Source organism: Drosophila serrata, unplaced genomic scaffold, assembly GCF_035046125.1.
Source record: "Drosophila serrata isolate PLE 108 unplaced genomic scaffold, ASM3504612v1 contig_112, whole genome shotgun sequence".
Classification (NCBI taxonomy): domain Eukaryota; kingdom Metazoa; phylum Arthropoda; class Insecta; order Diptera; family Drosophilidae; genus Drosophila; species Drosophila serrata.
In genome coordinates, this window is record NW_028257010.1 from 349,954 (window position 1) to 369,342 (window position 19,389).

The window sequence follows — 19,389 nt, forward strand, 5'->3', positions numbered from 1 at the left end:
CAAACGATCGTTTGTATGGCACCTATATGATATAGTCGTCCGATTTTCATGAAATTTGACACAAAATGTAAAACTATTATAAAATGGCAATACCTCAAATTTGATGAAAATCAGCTGAAAACTGAAAAAGTTATAAGTTTAATTGTATTAATTTCTCGATCGTTCCTATGGGAGCTATATGATTTAGTAGTCTGATTTTCATAAAATTTTATGCAAAATTGTAGAGTATAGTTAAATGGCTATATCTCAAATTTAATCCAATTCTATTGAAAACTGAAAAAGTTAAAATTTTTTTGTCAAAATTTTCCGATCATTCCTATGGCAGCTATATGATATAGTCGTCCGATCCGGCCCGTTCCGACATATATTTGAGTGAGAGTATATAGAAGGCTAACAAAGTTTCATTCAGATAGCTTCAAAACTGAGAGACTAGTTTGCGTAGAAACGGACAGACGGACATGGCTGGATCGACTCGGCTGTTGATTCTGATCAAGAATATATATACTTTATATAGTCGGAGGTGCCTCCTTCACTGCGTTGCAAACTTCTGACTGAAATTAGAATACCCTGCAAGGGTATAAAAACATAAATAAAAAGGTACAAGTACGAAATAATTAATTGCCAAAAAATTAATCAAACTAATAGGTCATAAATGAAAAGTCGCAACGATCGAAAACAACGGGCGACTTCCACGATCTGCATATTCTTGCTAATTTTGACATATGCTGCTGATCGAAAGCAACAGCTACCAAAATCAAAAGTAGCAAAAAGTCGAATGCAGCGACTTATGCGACTGTAGCTCCCGAAAAAGTCGACGCTTGCCACAGCGTTGACTTTCGTCTACGGAAAGCAAGAAAACGAAAAGCGGCGACTGCTGCTGATTTTTTATTTTGGTCGCTGTTTGATTTTTGACTATGCTTTGACTGCGACTTCTGATTTGTCCAGAAGCAGAAGCAGAATCAAAATCATGCGAAATAAAACTTACCACAGTTTTTTAAACACTTATTTACAGTTTTACATTCACAGTTTTTCATTTCCTCTATATCTAACGATCGTTTGTATGACAGCTATATGATATAGTAGTCAGGTTTTAATAAAATTTATAACAAAAAGTCGTTCAATCCAGCCCGTTCCAATATTTATACGAGTGAGAGTATATAAAAGACTTACTGTAAAGTTTGAGATAGATTTAAAAATGAGGGACTAGTTTGCGTAGAAACGGACAGACGGACATGTCTAGATCGACTCGCCTGTTGATGCTGATCAAGAATATATATACTTTATATGGTCGGAGGTTATAAAAGGTTATAAAAATACATTTGGCTAAATAGCGAAACCGTTCTGTCGACCCAGCTGTTGATGACTTTTTTGCTTTGCAACGTCTTAACAAATTGATAATACACTTTCAGGGTAAAAAAAAAATATATATTTTTTAATTACCCCATCATCCAAGCATTGAAAAAGAAATCCATATGAAAGAAATAGTTTCCATTAAAATGTAAACAAAGCCAGAACACCTGCTCACCTCGCTTAGAATAATGTTCCTAGATTTTGTAGTGGAATCGCCTACATTCAAACTGTGATAAAATGTAGCAATGGAATGGGGCTATAGTTCTGCAAAATTATATGAAGGTATTCGACGTTAAAATCAACATTTTAATAATTTTTAATATATTTATTAATGGATTTATAAACCAAAATAAAATATGCAAAATTGTTGATAGTTGCGTTTATCGTTTTAAGATTGGAATTCTAGCGACCTACCTTCTGATGTTGTGAGTCATGCAGAAAAAGGTAAAAATCTATGTACATAAAACGTACATATGTACATACATATGTATGCATATCGGTAGAAAACGTTTAGTTGATTCAATAGTGATAAAAGGGATGGCACATGTGTACATTCATACATACATACTTATGTACATATGACAGAGAATCATTGGATTTTTTTTTTAATATGTATGATTGCAAAAAGCAATCATAAGTAATAGAAGTAACTACTGACACAAAAACTGTCTCGTACGACAAAGCCTAAACTTTCCTCTTGCCCATCGGTGGCCGTTGCAAACGCAACTGGCTTATCTACTAATTTCGTTATTCCACTTCCACACTTGTGGGTGTGCAACGAGAATCGGTTCAGCAAATGGTTCAAAGCTTGCTTTTTATGGCCTTACCCTTTTTCATAATCAACGTATTAGTCCCGGTAAGCCAGCGAGGCAGCTTTTATATATACATATATACATACATGCCTACATACTTATATATATGTACATGAAAAACTAAAAGTTTCTATTCCTGTTTTATTTTAATTTTTTTATGCAGCTCCAAACAGAGTACGACTATTGTTGTTCGAATATGAAAACAGCGATTGAATAATGGGCTTGGCAAACATTTTCTTCACTTTCACTTAATAAATACACCGCCAATTCATTTCATGTTGATATTTCTTACCGAGACTCTTCACTACTCGCGCCACTCCCTCGGCACAAAGACAATCTGTAATCTCAGGTAAAGATTTCAGCAGAATAGCTCACCGGTCCGTTCCGTTTTACTTTAAATTAATTTACTTAAAGTTGTTTTATTTTTTTAATTTTTCAAAATAATGACCGAACTTCATGGCAAATTTCCGTGCGCACCAAAGCCCAGTATGGCCAGGGTTCCCGTAAATACTGGCAAAGATGGACAGTAGTATCAGCTTGCATCATCGATGATTTTAAAAGTATCGCGATACATTCATTTCCTTTATAAATGCATATGCTCGATAGCGATAGCAAATAGCGCATCAGCTCTCAACCACCATTAGCTCTTGTGTAAAACCCTACACGGAGCTGTTAAATCTTTAATGAAATCTCAAATTAATGCAGCTGTGGCAGAGTAGTATTAGAGATTTCTTTAAAAACTTGACAGCTCCATAGGGTTTTATAAATGTGTGAGACGATGACTTTTAATGCATTGGAGCTATCCCCTTCAATACCAAAATTCCTTTCCTGTCCGATTCCTGGTGTCATGTTCAAAAAACAAATTTCATGGGTTTCGGTAAGATAATTCCGAAACAAAGTAGGCAATGAAAATTCTACCTGTGTTCGGATACTGCCAAACAATTAATTGTTGTTTTTGACGGGATTCGAAGCAGTGGTTCCGAAATTAGATTGAGATGATGAAAAATATTATTGAACGCAATTAAAAGAATCGATGGTCTCGTTAGTGAAATCTATTTTTTCACAGCTCTAATGACAGCTGAAGTATTCATAAGTTTTTCGCAATGTAATTTATTAAATATTGTTAAAGGGTAAGAGACTTATTTGTATTCAGTTAATAAATTCATTTCCAGAATTGCTTTTGAACCTGGACACTTTTTTAACCTAGACGGTGTGAACGGAAGGAGATTGTATATCCAGTATTTGTTTTCTTCTTAATTGGTGTGTATATTTGTGAAAAATATTATCCATTTGATTATAATATCCATATGTATATACATATGAATTTTAATTATAGATTGACGAGGCAACAGCCGGAAGGAAAGACACGTAACATACTTTTAGGGGATATGCAAGAAGTTATGCTAAGAAAAATTGTGGTAATCATTGAACAAATTATAAAGTTTTTTAGATGAATAAATAAATAAAAAAAAGTGTATTATGAATTGCGTCAGATATTTACTATGGGGCGGGGGGTTCCGGGGATCTTCTACACGTTTTCCTTTGGGATTCCTATCTGATTCTACTCTAAATTCCAATACGATTCTTTGGGGATTCCGCCTGGTACTCCTTTGAGAGTCCTACCTGATTCTACTCTGAATTCCCCTACGATTACTACCTTACGTTCCAAATTCCTGGATGATTCTGTTCAAAATCCTTTTCGAAATTCCCTTCGGATTCAGAGGGGAATTCGTGCCGAAATTCACGACAAATTCCTGGCAGGATTCCTTTATGATTCCTTGAAAATTCCTCGGGTAGTCAGAATTCTAGTTTGCTAACGCCTACATATACTAAATACCAATTTGGACCGATAACAATATACTGGTCTAATGAACTAAAATTTTAATTTTTAAAATTTAAAAAAAATGTAAAATGGATCTTATTTATTTGTTTAAACTTAAATGCAAGTATGTATGCTCTGAAAAAAAAGAAATATAACTTTTTTTGAGTGTTAATTATAAGTTGGTGGGTTGAAAACGTAATTACTAAATTTCTTCAAGTGATTTCCATTCATCAGTTCAACCAAAGACTACAATTTACAAGATGCCTCACGACCATACATACATTCGTTTTGCAATATGGGGCTAATTTTTTTTATTCAAACGACAATCGCGCTCTCCCTGCCCTCACAAAGTTGAGAGCGTAAAGATCTAAAAATAGAATGCGTTTGCATGTATGAGTACCCTGCAGTACCTGTCATCAACAAAAAATCAACGTTTCATCAACAGTCAAGGGGGTGCTGTTGATTTTTCATCGATGACAGGCCATACAAACTGTTGATTTATTTAACACTAGCGGCCCGTCCCGGCTTAGCACGGGCATTAAACATTACATTTAGATTTGTCAATTTTAACACATTCATAATAATAATAATAATATGACACATATTCATCCTTTTTTTTATTTATTTTTTTTTCAATTATTGAGGTCATAACCCTAAAAGAAAATACATTTATTTAGTTAGTGCTTCTCTGTAAACAATATTTCAGGGGCTCCGACTCGCGATAGACCAACATACAGTTGACCATGAGTAAAACATTTATTTCGCAGATCGATCCCTACTAATTCGAAGGTTTGGCCTTGGGACTTGTTAATTGTTAATGCGAAAGATGTTTTTACCGGAAATTGAAGCCGTTTAAATGGGATTGGCAGATCAGTTGGGATCATCGGTATCCTCGGTATATGAGCTAGTTGACCACTTGCTGGGCCAGTGATAATATTTGCTACTATTAAATTGTCCTTTAACTCCTTAATAAGCAGCCTCGTCCCATTACACATGCTCGGAGGGTTTAATAACGTCAATTCATGGGGTGGCAGTCCAGAAGGGTTCAACGAATTTAAAAATTCCTGTGTATAATTGACTGCATCTTCAATATTCGTTACAGTGTCGATCGATTTGTATGTTTTTGTTTGGCCGGGGACTTTTTGAACAATCAGATTATTTATTTCATTGACAGTATCATTCTTAGGTGATACTATAGCCCGAGAACACAGCCAATGGAAGTCTCTTTCGTGCAAATTCTCGATATCAGGGTATACAGAATCTATTAAATTTTCCAAATTATGGAGTATTTGGCTTAGAGACTCATCCAGAGGAATGTCACAATGACCGCTTAAATTTGGAGTTGGAAAAATTCCTTCCCCAAGTTTTAGCAGTTGCTGTGGGAAATCGCTATCAGTGATTCCATGAAGATGAGCTCTCATATTTGTCCTTAAGTTTAACGTTTCAATCGTAGTCCATATGGGAGACGATTTTAAGCATGCCTTGATGATATCTGCTCGCGTGCCTCTGTTAATAACGGGGAGAGTCTGTCGAAAATCTCCAGCAAATACAAAAGTAATCCCGCCCATGACTGCAGAGGAGTTCCTTAGATCCTGTAAGGTTCTGTTCACGGCCTCTATATGTGCTCTATGGCTCATCGTGCATTCGTCCCACATAATCAATGATGCCTCTTGTAGTAATTTACCAATAGGTCCATTTTTGCGTATTGAACATGTAGATTGTTGTTCAAGATTGACGGATAGTGGAAGTTTAAAAGTAGAATGAGCAGTTTTGCCATCCTTCAAAAGAGTTGCAGCATTCATCACAGCATCCCGCAAATGGATATATTCCTCGGACCGAAGTTTCGTCTGATTCAATCTAAGAAGCCTGACAGTATATGCAGACCTGATGCATCCGGCCAATAACGACATTCGATTCGAGCTGTAATCAATAGTTGGATTGTATCTGATCTTCTGCAAGCTGTAAACGCGCTTCAGCTACCCTTGCCCTGTCGCGTTCATTATTTTGAGAGTGAATCAAATTGATTGCTGCAGAACGCGACTGTCTAACTCTTAATCGTTTTCTCTCAAGCCTATCTGCTCGTCTTTCTGCTGATTATTCCTTGCGCATCTGCATTGCTCTCAGCCGCTGTCTCTCGGATGGAGGCCCGTTCTTCGTCAGTTATATTCGTAATCTTACGTCTTTTTGCTTCTGTATTAAGATTACGACGACCCAAACTCGACTTCTTGGGTGGCATGACTTCGTTTCTTACTGAACCTGAACAAAAAAATAAAATTTTTATCTCCAATTCCCTATTTCAATATGTTTTGAATGTTTGACAGGAAATGCTTTGGCTGCCTGTAGAGGGCGGTAGATGTAAGGTAGTTTTTTGATATTTTTTTAACACCTTGGATTACGTTTTCGTAATTTTAGTAAGGATGCCTATTTTTTTTTTAAATGAAATATAGCCTATGTCACTCAGGAATGATGTAGCTTTCCAACAGTGAAAGAATTTTTCAAATCTGCCAAGTACTTTCGGAGCCTATTCAATTCATACAAACAAACAAACAAACTCACCTTTCAGCCGCGACGAAATCGTATATGCGGGGCGTTGAGGCCACCTACAGACTGTGCGCTGTTAGGGTGGCGAGCGCGTTCAGGACGGTTTCGGACGATGCCGTTCTGGTGATAGCCGGCATGGTCCCCCTGACGGAGCTGGTCCGTGAGAAGGCTGAGGTTCGGTGTGCGCTGAGAAGTCACGAAGGACCAGGAGGCGACGCTAAGGCCGAGGCGAAGAGCGCGGCTAGAGGAAGGAGCTACGAGAGCTGGCAGGCGAAGTGGGACGCCTCGTCCAAAGGGCGCTGGACGCACAGGCTGATCGCCAACCTAGTGGCATGGATGGAGCGGAAGCATTGTCAGGTGGATTTCTACCTGACCCAGGTTTTGAGCGGGCATGGTTGCTTCCGTAGCTACCTCAAGAGGTTCGGTCATGACGACGAGGATGGTTGCCCGGAGTGCGGTTCTGGAGTTGCTGAGGATGTGTACCACATAGTTTTCGAATGCCGCAGATTCGACGAGGAGAGGGCCGCCCTGGAGGAGGTAGCAGGAGCGGAGATCAGGGTGGACACGCTGGTGCCGATGATGTTGGAGACTCCCAGGTTCTGGGAAGCGACAGCAGCATTCTCTGCCAAGGTGCTGAAGGCTCTCAGAGTGCTGGAGAGGGGTAGAAGGGAGCGGACGGGCTAAGAGGCCTAATATTGTGCGAAGCATTGCTTTGCGGCCGTACCGCACAATAAGGACCCTTGCCTCGTTCCTAGTCTCTAAGTATTTATGTTACGTTAGGTGTTGTTCTATAAATAAAGACGAATATAAAAAAAAAAAAAAAAACAAAAAAAAAACCTTTCCTCTTTATATAATAGTATAGATGGGCATGTACTAGGCTGTCATCAATAAAAATTCATCAACAATAAATCGATCATTCATCAACAATTCATCAACAATTCATCATCAATTCATCGCTGTTTTGTTGATGACACATCGATGAAACATTGATGTTTCTGCAAGGGAGAGTCTAGACCCAGCACGAGAGAGCGGCAGGCTCTAGAGCGCTCCCTCGCTGGCTTTTGAATGAAAAATGTGAGAGAGCCTGGAGCCAGTTCAAAAGCCGGCATGAAAAATTGTGTGCAAAAAAATCGTACGACGTTACGAATCTTCCACTCTATACACCCTTTGGTTCAACTCAGAATTTTTCCTCCACCTCCTCCTGCACCTTAACCTATAGAGCTCATCGGTTCAAATAAAATTCCAAAGATTAGGTTACGTTAAGGTGGTGAGGCTACCCTGGTAGCCTTCAATTAGAGCTGAGCTTCGTTTTGATCCTCATAGGTCGTAGTCAACGCCTCATCTTCAGTACCAGCCCGTGTCATTCAGGTGGGCTAGGATTGCAGTCACTGACTGCCTCCCTGAAGGCCCCTACTGACCCGAACTGGTGAGCCCTGATTTTGTTGAGCGCCGGGCAGTGACACAGTAAATGCTCTGGTGTCTGCTGTCCTGCTTGTGCAGTGTAAGTTGTAGGGTACGGCCAACTTGCAGGCGTGTGTGATGGATTAATGGTAACCTTCCTTCTTTTTTACTTTTAGAGATCAGCTCCACGGCCCGTCTCCCGTTGTAATTAGTCTAGCATCGCTTCGATCTTCTGTGGTCAGTCTTCATTGACCATTCCTTGCTGGCTAATAGCTTAAATTGGTCATGAATTTCCGTGTGGTCGGAGCTTGTGAATATTTGAGCTGTCATTAGAGCTGCTAAAAAATCAATTTCAACAATGAGACTATCGATTCTTTTTTTTCGTTAAGTAATATTTTTCATCATCTCACTCATGATACAATTAGAAAAGGTAGTTCCTTCGGAAAAATCTGGTACCTCTTCAATCATAGCAATGAGTGCGAGTGAGAGGGGCTCAACCTAGTAAGTGCGAGCGGGACAACAATAGAATGTGTTGATTAACCCTTAGATGATGTATAGGACTTTAAGTTTCCTTTTGAAATAAAACGAGTAGAACATTTTTTTAAAATTAAATTATTAACAATTTTGAGCTGGAAATGAGCCGTTGTTTTTGTTTTTGCGTGGCGTGTCTTTTCGTTTAAATGCTTAATCCTAAAGTATATGTCGTGACATGGAATGTAGTTTAACTGTAAATTCGCTCTTTCATCATTGCTCTTTGTTCTCTATGTTTATTAGTTGCTATTGCTTTCTATCCTCATCCTTGTTTTGGTCGTGTGAAATTAGTATGGAGAGAGAACATTGAGAGGAGAAACTATGAGAGCTGTTGCTGTGCGAGGTCCCTGGTGCTGTTAGTGCGAGAGAGATGACTATATATGTTTGCAACATGAGAGAGGCAGATCGTCAGATTGTAAAATAAGAAGCGGCAGTAGTAATTTTGCGAGCAACACGTACAGACGCCAGGGAACTTGCAAGAATTGGTACAGTTCGAAAATAATTAAACAACATGGATAATAATCAATCTGAGGAAAACCCGACATCAGAAGTGGGATCTGTGCCACCCCCTACATTTTCGGAAGAGCAGTGGCGCGTTGTCTTGGAAATGCAAAGCCGAAGTTTGATGGAATTTGCAAAAACTATGCATACTGTGGGTCGCGACCAGCAAAAACGTGGCGTTAATTTGCCGAAATACAACCCTGAAACTGCTGGCGCAGACGCTTCGAAATGGTGTGCAACCGCTAACATAATATTATCGGAGCGGCCTTTGGAAGGCAGTGAGCTAATTATGGCACTTAGCAAAAAAATTTCGTACCCAGGCATGCAATGGAAGGAGTTCCAAGAATTGTTTCTACAACGCTTCGCAAGTGACGAGACGCCAGCGGCTATGCTCCTACATTTTCTGAATAGTCGCCCGACTGACGGCGAATGTCATGCAGTCTACGCAAGTCGGTTGGTGACAGCCCTGTCTTCGAAGTGGCGAAATATGAATGCTGAGCAAATTGCTGTCTCTGTTGTATTTGCGCACATGGCAAATATAGATCATCGCTTGCAACGTGTTATTTTTACATCCAATGTGCATACACGAAGCCAATTACAATCGGAATTGAAGGCATTCACATTTGATAAGAAGCGCCATGCCGGCCGCGATGATGTTGCTGGATCTGGATCTGACCACAAAAGAAGAAGAACTCTGTCTGTAATATGTCATTTTTGTGGAAAAGCGGGACATAAAATTGCGGAATGCCGAATTAAAATGCGACACAGCGGCGAGACGAAATCACAACGTGAAAAGTCGAGCGTTACTTGTTACCGATGCGGCCAACCAGGGCATATTTCAAGCCAGTGTTCCAACAATGGATCAACATCCAAACAAGGAGCGATCCAACAACAGAAGACAGCCAACCAATGTATTGTGTCGCAACCAAAAGGAAACATGGTACAACGAGGTGAGATCTACCCAATTAGTTTTGACTCTGGAGCAGAGTGTTCTTTGATAAGCGAAAATATCAGTAAGAAATTAGCAGGTAAACGCATCAATAATATTGTAGTGTTAAAGGGTATAGGTGATGCTGGCATATGCAGCACATAGCAAATTTTAAGTGAAGTTTTAATTAACGAAAACATTATTGAAATATTATTTCATGTTGTACAAGATAAAATTTTGAAAGACGATATAATAATTGGACGAGAGATTCTCAATCAGGGCTTTAATGCTATTGTATCATCAAACAAGTTTGAAATTGTAAAATCAAAAAATGTAAATGTTTGCTCCACAATTGAAGAGCCTGCCAGTTTAACCAATGTTGATACCGATTTAAACGCCAATGGCAAAAATGACTTAATTAAATTACTTGAAACATATTCTACAGCATTTATTAAAGGGACACCGTGTACCCGAGTCAGTACAGGAGAAATGAAAATTCGTTTAGTTGACCCTAACAAAACAGTTCAGAGGCGTCCTTATAGGCTTAGTCCTGAGGAAAGGGAAATAGTTCGTGGCAAATTGAATGAGTTAATGAAGTGTAATATTATTCGCCCTAGTTGTTCCCCTTTTGCCAGTCCAATTTTGCTTGTCAAAAAGAAGAACGGCTCGGATCGTTTGTGTGTCGATTACCGAGAATTAAATTCCAATACAATTTCAGATAAATACCATTTGCCGCTCATTAGCGACCAAATAGATAGACTTCGTGGCGCTAATTATTTCACATGTTTGGACATGGCAAGCGGGTTCCATCAGATTCCTATACATGCTGACTCTGTGGAATGCACTGCTTTCGTGACTCCTGATGGCCAATTCGAGTTTTTGACTATGCCGTTTGGGCTCAAAAATGCGCCATCGGTGTTCCAGCGAGCAGTTATGAAAGCACTTGGGGATTTGGCTCACTCGTATGTCATAGTCTACATGGATGATATTTTGGTAGTATCACCAACAAAAGAGTTGGGCTTCGAGAGACTGAGAATAGTTTTAGATGTCCTTATTCAAGCTGGTTTCTCATTTAATTTGACTAAATGTAGTTTCTTAAAAACATCTGTCAATTATTTGGGATATGAGGTTCGAGCTGGGGAAGTTCGATCAAATTCACGCAAGATAATAGCGTTGAGCTCTTTGCCCCCTCCGCAAACAGTTTCTGGTGTACGACAGTTTGTCGGTCTGGCATCATATTTTCGTAAATTTGTTCCCAATTTCTCTCAGATAATGAAACCCTTGTACTCTATTTCCTCAGGAAAAGGCAATATTACCTGGACGGATGAGTTGAAGAAAGCCAGAAAGAATATTGTGACTATTCTGACAAATGAGCCAGTCTTAGTAATTTTTGATCCACAATACCCAATCGAGTTGCACACAGATGCAAGTGCTCTTGGGTATGTGCTATGCTTTTACATCGAATTCAAAATATGCCCCACGTGGTTGAATATTACAGTAAAACAACCTCCTCTGCAGAATCTAGATATCATTCATATGAACTGGAGACTTTAGCTGTTGTTGAGTCCGTGAAACATTTTCGGCATTATTTACTTGGGCGTAAGTTTGTGGTTGTGTAATTCGCTAAAAGCCTCGCGCACTAAAAGTGATTTGACTCCCAGGGTTCATCGTTGGTGGGCTTATTCAATTTTGAGATTGAATACAGAGAAGGAAAACGTATGGCCCATGTTGATTTTTTATCAAGGAATCCGTTATCGCCAGATTCCAACTTGATATTAAAGAAAGTCCCTGAAAAACGTATAAACTTGGCTGAGATATCTAGTGATTGGCTTCTTGCCGAACAGCGTTTAGATCCTGATATAGTTGAAATTGTAAATAAACTAAATTCGAACGAGTTCTCTGAGGATTTGGCTAAAACTTACGATATACAAAAGAGCGTGCTATATCGCAAAGTACAAAGAGCTGGTAAAACACGTTGTCTCCCTGTTGTGCCGCGAGCATTTAAATGGTCAGTTATAAACCAAGTACACGAATCAATCATGCATTTGGGATGGCAAAAGACACTTGATAAGGCTTATCAATATTATTGGTTTGACAAAATGAATAAGTATGTTCGTAAATTTGTTTCTAATTGCATAACTTGCAGATCCGCCAAATCTCCTACTGGAAAAATCCAAGCAGAACTTCATCCTATTCCGAAAGTTAATATACCTTGGCATACAGTTCATATTGACATAACAGGAAAGCTAAGTGGCAAAAGCGATCTGAAAGAGTACGTCATTGTACAAATTGATGCTTTCACAAAATTCGTTTATTTATATCACACTTTGAAGTTAGATGCTGAAAGCAGTATTAAAGCCATAAAGTCTTCTATTTCCTTGTTTGGGGTCCCTACTCGTGTTATAGCTGACCAGGGCAGGTGCTTCTCTAGTTCCAAGTTTTCGGAATTCTGTTCTTCGCAAAAAATGAAGCTCCACTTAATTGCAACAGGAGCGAGCCGCGCGAACGGTCAAGTTGAACGCGTGATGAGCACGCTGAAGAATTTATTAACTGCAGTTGAATCAAGTGGTCAATCGTGGCAAAATGCTCTTGGCGAGGTACAACTCGCATTGAACTGTACAATTAGTCGCGCAACCGAGGCAAGCCCGCTAGAAATGCTGATTGGAAAAGAAACTCGACCTTTAGGATTAGTTCCCCCTTGTGAAACTGAGTGTGAGGTCGATTTGGTGAGTGTTAGAGCTCGTGCATCTGAAAATATGAAATCCTTGGCCACTTATGATAAGATCAGGTTTGATAGAAGTAAAGCGACTGTTGTTAAGCACAATGTGGGTGATTATGTGCTGTTAAGAAGCGAAGAAAGGCATCAAACTAAATTAGATCCGAAATTTAAGGGCCCGTTCTTGGTTGTAGAAGTATTGGATGGCGACAGGTACACATTGAAGTCATTGAAAAATAATCGTTTGTATAAATATTGTCATGATGATGTTCGAAAAATGCCAGATGGGCAAATACCCAGAGAATTAGATATTGAAGAAATTGATTTGAGCCTGCCAGAAAGTCCAATTGGGACAGAAAGTGCGATGATGTGTGATCCGTCTATACAAGACGATGTGTGAGCCGTCCATGTGAGGCGAAGTATGAACCGTCTATGTGGGACGTGTTATCAAACAGATTTGACGATGAAATGGTTATCCGTCTAAGAGAGACGATGAAATTGATGTAAACAATGGTGTATTGGCAGAAGACCGATTTACGGTAAAAAAAAAAATAAAAATAAAATAAGTTGAGTTAATTTTATAATAAGTCAAATGTAAGATTTATGTAACAAAATGAATGTGTCTGAAAGTATTTTGCTGAAATGTAATTAAAGAAAAGAAGAAGAATAAAATCTTGTTATAAATCAAATGAATTCAAAAACTACACGAGGACGTGTGTTAGTCAGAATGGCCGTGTCGTGACATGGAATGTAGTTTAACTGTAAATTCGCTCTTTTATCATTGCTCTTTGTTCTCTATGTTTATTAGTTGCTATTGCTTTCTATCCTCATCCTTGTTTTGGTCGTGTGAAATTAGTATGGAGAGAGAACATTGAGAGGAGAAACTATGAGAGCTGTTGCTGTGCGAGGACCCTGGTGCTGTTAGTGCGAGAGAGATGACTATATATGTTTGCAACATGAGAGAGGCAGATCGTCAGATTGTGAAATAAGAAGCGGCAGTAGTAATTTTGCGAGCAACACGTACAGACGCCAGGGAACTTGCAAGAATTGGCACAGTTCGAAAATAATTAAACAACATGGATAATAATCAATCTGAGGAAAACCCGACATATATTATTGTCTTAAAATAGATTTTTTTGATAGTTAAGCAAGGGTTAATGTTAGGAAAAAAATTTGTCCGCACTCAACCTTTAACTACGAAAAACGAAGACGCACTGAAGCAAGGCCCGACTGCTTTGACTGCCGAAGTGACTACCTCCGTAATTGTATCGTGATCTCACTTTAATTTCGGAACCGCTGCCCCAAATCCCTTCGAAAACAACAATTGTTGTTCGGCAGTATCCGAACACAGGTATAATTTTCATTGCCTACTTTGTTTAAGAGCTCTTTTACTGAAACCCATGAGATTTGTTACAATCAATAGGACGAAATTGATATTTTGTAATATTCAGGGATTATTATTCCAGATATTTCATAACGACACGGCATCAGTTGAGGTTCAATAAAGTCAGGAGACTGAAACCCAGCCAGAGATTCAGGAGGAGAATAGGTTCACTAATGATATTCTTGCAACTACAGAACCCAAGAGAGGTCTAGGTTGTCCAGGCAATCCAGGACGACCAAGAAAAGAGTATCATTTGTTAAATGTGATCAGGCAGCAGACCTAAAAGTTCCTCAGTCTCTTGGCTTTTAAGTCTCAAGAGAGTGTTTAGGATTAAAAGTGGGTACTTTCGTAAGGATGTTCCAAAGAAGAAATTAATGTCAATGTGGGTAAAGGTGTTGTGAGTAGAATAATAAATTGGTATTTTATCGTTTAAATTGTGACTGTTCAATTAACTTACCTTTTGTTTTGCCTCTTGAGTTCGATTTCGTGGATCTCCAGATTTGATGCCAGCTGATAAAATCTCCTGTTATTATGACTAATTCGTTGTTGGTGTTTTGTTATTATTAAAGTTGTTACGTAAAAAAGCTTTGTTGACTGCGAAGGAATTGGAGAGAGGGAGAACTTGAGAGTCGAAATCAATAAAATTTTCCATTTCTTCATCATCAATTATAATCATCTTTTCAAGCGTAAAGCCAAAAGCCCATTACGCGAAGTGACCTTACCATCGGCTGCTGGTTGTGCGACAACATCTTGCTCGCCAATTGCATTGGTGTTTCGCGAATCTCCAGCTCTGCTCACAGTATATCGGTTAGTTCGTCCTATCAGGGGTGGGGGTGAAGTACTCATAGCGGATGACTCCTCACTCACATAAGAATTATTAACTTTATAGAAATGCTATGATGTTGAAATCCTCTGTGTGAAGCTATCTATCAATGGTAGCTCCATTTTTATTACCTGTTTCTACCTCCTTTGTCGGAACTTCCCATTTATTAACCCAAATTTCCGCTTTTCATATGGATTCCAATAAACTTTCGGACTGGGACTATTTAGTATTCATTGGAGATTTTAATATCCCTGGGGCTATTTGGTCCCACCAATACCTTCTACCAATACCCTTCAACTTCTACACAACATGACTTCATCGCTGTCTGAAGTCAATCATGTGCGAAATTTCTTACAGCGCTTGCTTGATCTTTGTTTCTCTAATCCAGTTTAGCCTTGGTGGCTCCTCTGACGCAAACCGAAGATCTCTTTCATCCTACTTTCGAAGTGACTAGACATTGGGTCTGACCAAAGACTTTACAATTTACAAGATGCCTCACGACCATACATTCGTTTTCCAATATGAGGCTAATTTTTTGATTCAAACGACAATGGCGCTCTCCCTGCTCTCACAAAGTTGAGAGCGTAAAGATCTAAATATAGAATGCGTTTACATGTATGAGTACCCTGCAGTACCTGTCATCAGTAATTCATCAACGTTTCATCAACAGTCAAGGGGGTGCTGTTGATTTTTTATCGATGACAGGCCATGCAAACTGTTGATTTATTTATTATTATTATTATTATTCACAGCTAAACGAAAATGATAAATTCGCGCTTATCTTATAAATTGAAGCTATAGCAACTAAGGCCTTAAGCTTATTCGATTTAGTATCTTTGTATATGTACACGGTATAGTTTTTAGTTATTGGGATGGAAGTTTATGTACAGGGGTTTGTTTTCTATAATATTACTTAGATATTGCTTATGTACAGGCGTTTGGTTTTAGATATTATTACATAGGTGTTGCATATATTAAATTAAATGGTAAAGCTTTGTGTCTTTGAGAAAGTCTATTGTTTTGTTTAAGTTTTTGTAGGATGTGATTTCCTCTATAGTTGATTCAAGGTGTTTGTTTCTTTGGCTGTTGTAGAGGGGGCAATCTATTAGGATGTGGGGAATTGTAAGGGTTGTGTTACAATTGGGACAGAGTGAAGGGGGGGATTTATTGAGGATATGGTTGTGGGTTAAATTGGTGTGTCCGAGTCTGATTCTGCTAAATTTCTTAAAGTCTGTTCGTAAGGTATTATTGATTATTTCAGGAGAAGGTCTTATGTGGCTAATTAATTTGTAGTATGGTGATGTTTTCCTTAATGTCCTTTCGTTTAGTATTTGTGAGTTTTGTTTGATGTATTCATTTATATCTGATGGGTTGTAGTTGCGTTCGGTGATAAGAGGAAAGTTGAGTGCGTTTTTAGCTGCTTTGTCTGCATTATCATTTCCTTTTATCCCGCTGTGCCCGGGAATCCAAAGCAGTGTCAGTTTGTCCGTTTTGTATTTTCCTACTATGTTTCGAATTGAGTTTGTGTAATAGTTTTGGTTGTTGGTGTTATTAATTGCTTTTAGTGAGGATAGGGAGTCGGTGCATATAACGTATTTTCCTCTATGTCCGCTAGCATATAGGCATGCGGCGAGGATTGCCGCAATTTCCGCAGTAAAAATGGAAGAAAATTCGGGGAGCAGTTTGGAAAGGATTGTTTCGGTATCAGTTGTGACACTGTATGATACGCCTATTGGTGACTTGGAGCCATCGGTGTATAGAAATGTATGGTTTTCCATTGAGTTTAGAATTTCCTTAAATTTTTGTTGATAGGCAATTGGGGTGTGATGGTTTTGCTGACTGAACTTAAGGAGGTGTTGGTCATTGGCTGCTTATTTAGCCAGTTGGGTGTTTTTTCTTTTTTGCTCGTTATTGAGGAGATTGAAATATTTAGTTTGTTACATAGATGAATAGTGTTGTAAAGGGAGGAGGGTATCTTTGGCACTTTTTTAGCATTAATAATATGTTTATATATTTGTTCGATGGGTGAGTGTTTTGAGTTTAAGATAATTTTAAGGTTTTTTTGGGTAGCATGAATCTCTCTAAACTCAAGGGGTGTTATATTTGCTTCTATTAAGAGATTATTTATTGGTGTTTTACGGTGAGCAGAGAACGCAAGTCGGATGGCTGAGTGGTAGAAAGTTTTTATTTTGTTTAGGATGGACTTTGGGGTTTTTCCGTATAGGTGAATTCCATAGTCAATTTTGGTCATTAGGATGGTTTTTACCACGTAAAGAATTGTGGTAGTGTTGGTTTCGAACCTGTTGTTGGATAGACACTTGATTACGTTAAGCCTTTTTGTTAGTTGCAATGATAAGTTTTCAATGTGGTTGTTCCATTTGTATTTCCTATTTATTGTTATTCCTAGAAGTTTTAGTACTTCTACGTTTTGCAATGGAATATTGTGTGTTTGAATCGAAAAGTTACAGTTCGTTTTCCTGCATACATGTAAGTGTTTACATTTGGTTTCTGATAAAGAGGCTCCTGAGTATTCACACCATCTTTGGATTTCTCTAAAGAGTGGAATTATGTTAAGGTTATTAGTTTTTTTGTTTAATTTGTAAATAATGGTGTAATCGTCTGCGTAGGCCGTGAATTGACAGTTGTTTTGTCTGCTTATTATTTGATTGAGTTTATTGTAGGCTATGACAAAAAGGATAACCGACAAGGGTGAGCCTTGTGGTATTCCGTTGTCTAATGGTCGGGAATATGAATAAGCTTTGTTGGAAAGGACTGTAATTTTTCTATTGGTAAGGAAGTTAAATACGTATTTCGCTATCAATGGTCCTATTTTCCAAACTTTGAGCTCGTCTATGATGGTGTGGATGCCTATCCTGTCGAATGCTTTAGTGAAGTCTAATGAGATAATGGAGACGTGGTTTTTGTTTGAATCAGATACTGATTTTCCCTTTTTGAATCCAAATTGACGGCTGTCTAACAGTTTGCCGTTTGTAGCAAGCCACCACAGCCGTTTAGAAATGATTTTATCTAAAACTTTTGCTATGCAAGGGTTGAGGGAGATTGGGCGGTAAGAGTTGGAAGAAGTCATGTCCGTATTTGGTTTGGGTATGGGTATGACTGTGCTGACTTTAAATTGGTGAGGTATTTTTGAGTTAATAATATTGTTAAAAAGATTGAGGAGTCTTAGCATTAGGCTTGTGGGTAGGTTTTTTATCTTTGGGTAGCTAATACGATCTCGGCCAGGGGTTTTTCCTTTTAATTGGTTGATGGAGGCTAACATTTCGATCATGGTAATGTCCTTTTCGATACTATGTGCTATTTGGGATGGGGTGTGGGATATGTTGGGGTTAAGGTTATTTTTTTGTTGTATGAAGGTTGGGTGGAAAGTACTGTCTAGCGCTGAATTCGACCAGTGGTCAGTAAGAATGTTAGAGATTTCATTTTTGTCGAGAATGTTTTGTGTTGGGTTATTAGGGTCTGTGAGGCAATGGATATTGTGTCGAGTTTTCAAGCCGCAAAATCGATTTATGTTTGACTATATTTTGGAGATAGACGATTTTGGATTTATTTCGGCAGTTAAGTTTTGAACAGATTTCCGTTTCCTAATCTTAATTTCCCGTTTAAATCTGGCGTTTGCTTTTTTGTAGGCAAGTATAGTTGTCATGTTAATGTTTCTTTTAAGATTCTGCTAACATAAGTTTTTTTCATTCTTAAGTTTTTGAAGGTTTTGGTCCCACCATGGGACAGATTTCTGTGTCTTAAATGTCTGTGTTTGGGGGATGGTTTCGTTAGCTGCTTGTATAATTATTTTCGTTATGTTAGCTGTTTCTTTATTGACGTTTAAGCTAGGAGATCTTTTAATGGATAGTTTTTCGGAAATTTTCTGAAACAGTGGCCAATTTGCTTTTTTAAGGTTAAATCTTGGTCTTTCAATAGAGACGGTGTTGGGTTCATCAAAATTGTCGATATGTATGGGGTAGTGATCACTTCCAGCTAGGAAGTTATCTGTATGCCATTTAGAGTTGATAGAGAGGGGGGGGGGGGGATGCGAGGGAAAGGTCTATGTGGGTGAGAGTATGATGTGTGGAAAAGTGAGTTGGTGAGCCATTATTGAGAGTTATGAGTGAAGACTGGTTAATGTATTTAAATATGTTGCCTCTAGTGTTGTTGGCTAGTGAGCCCCAGCTTCTATGCCAGCTGTTGAAATCTCCAGTTATAAGTAAGGGAGGTTGAATTGTTTCGTACATGTTTCTAAGGTTATGGATGTTAAAGGTTTTATTGGGAGGTATGTACGAGGAGACTATTGTGAATTTGATCTTGGAGTGGACTGTTACTGCTATTGTATCGAAGTCGGAAGCATTAATCGTGACGTTTTGTTGTTGTATGGAGTTGTGGATTAGGAGCGCCACGCCTCCATATCCGTTAGTGGCAGTATTAGTGTGGTAAAGGCTGTAGATTATTGGGATGGGGATATTTTGTATAGAGAATATGTGGGTTTCTTGTAGGGATATAATTTTAGGATTGTGGATTTTAATGAGCGTTTGTAATTCGTAATAATTATTTACATATGTATCCGTTTA

At 38.6% G+C, this 19,389-nt stretch overlaps 1 protein-coding gene and 1 long non-coding RNA gene across 12 annotated transcripts in view; one reads left to right on the plus strand and one right to left on the minus strand.

Annotated features, from left to right (window-relative positions):
* LOC110176560 (serine/threonine-protein kinase GA29083) overlaps positions 1-17,584 on the minus strand; it is a 32,459-nt gene extending 14,875 nt beyond the window's left edge. For 2 of the 10 annotated variants that reach the window (XM_020942948.2, XM_086841257.1), the window contains exon 1: positions 2,455-2,677. Coding sequence is in view for 4 of the 10 variants with exons in the window: in XM_086841253.1 (XP_086697379.1) it covers positions 14,444-14,580; positions 14,709-14,753 (182 nt within the window). In the remaining 6 variants the exon portion in view is untranslated. The other 8 variants (XM_086841253.1, XM_086841255.1, XM_020942949.2 and 5 more) reach the window with 8 other exon arrangements.
* On the plus strand, positions 2,778-3,646 carry LOC110176562 (uncharacterized). 2 transcript variants are annotated; one of them, XR_002319268.2, is made up of 3 exons: positions 2,778-3,267; positions 3,335-3,422; positions 3,499-3,646. It is a non-coding gene; the product is annotated as an uncharacterized LOC110176562 (long non-coding RNA). The 2 variants fall into 2 exon arrangements; XR_015273563.1 differs by having other exon boundaries at positions 2,783-3,267; positions 3,316-3,422.
* Positions 17,585-19,389: the final 1,805 nt, after the last annotated feature.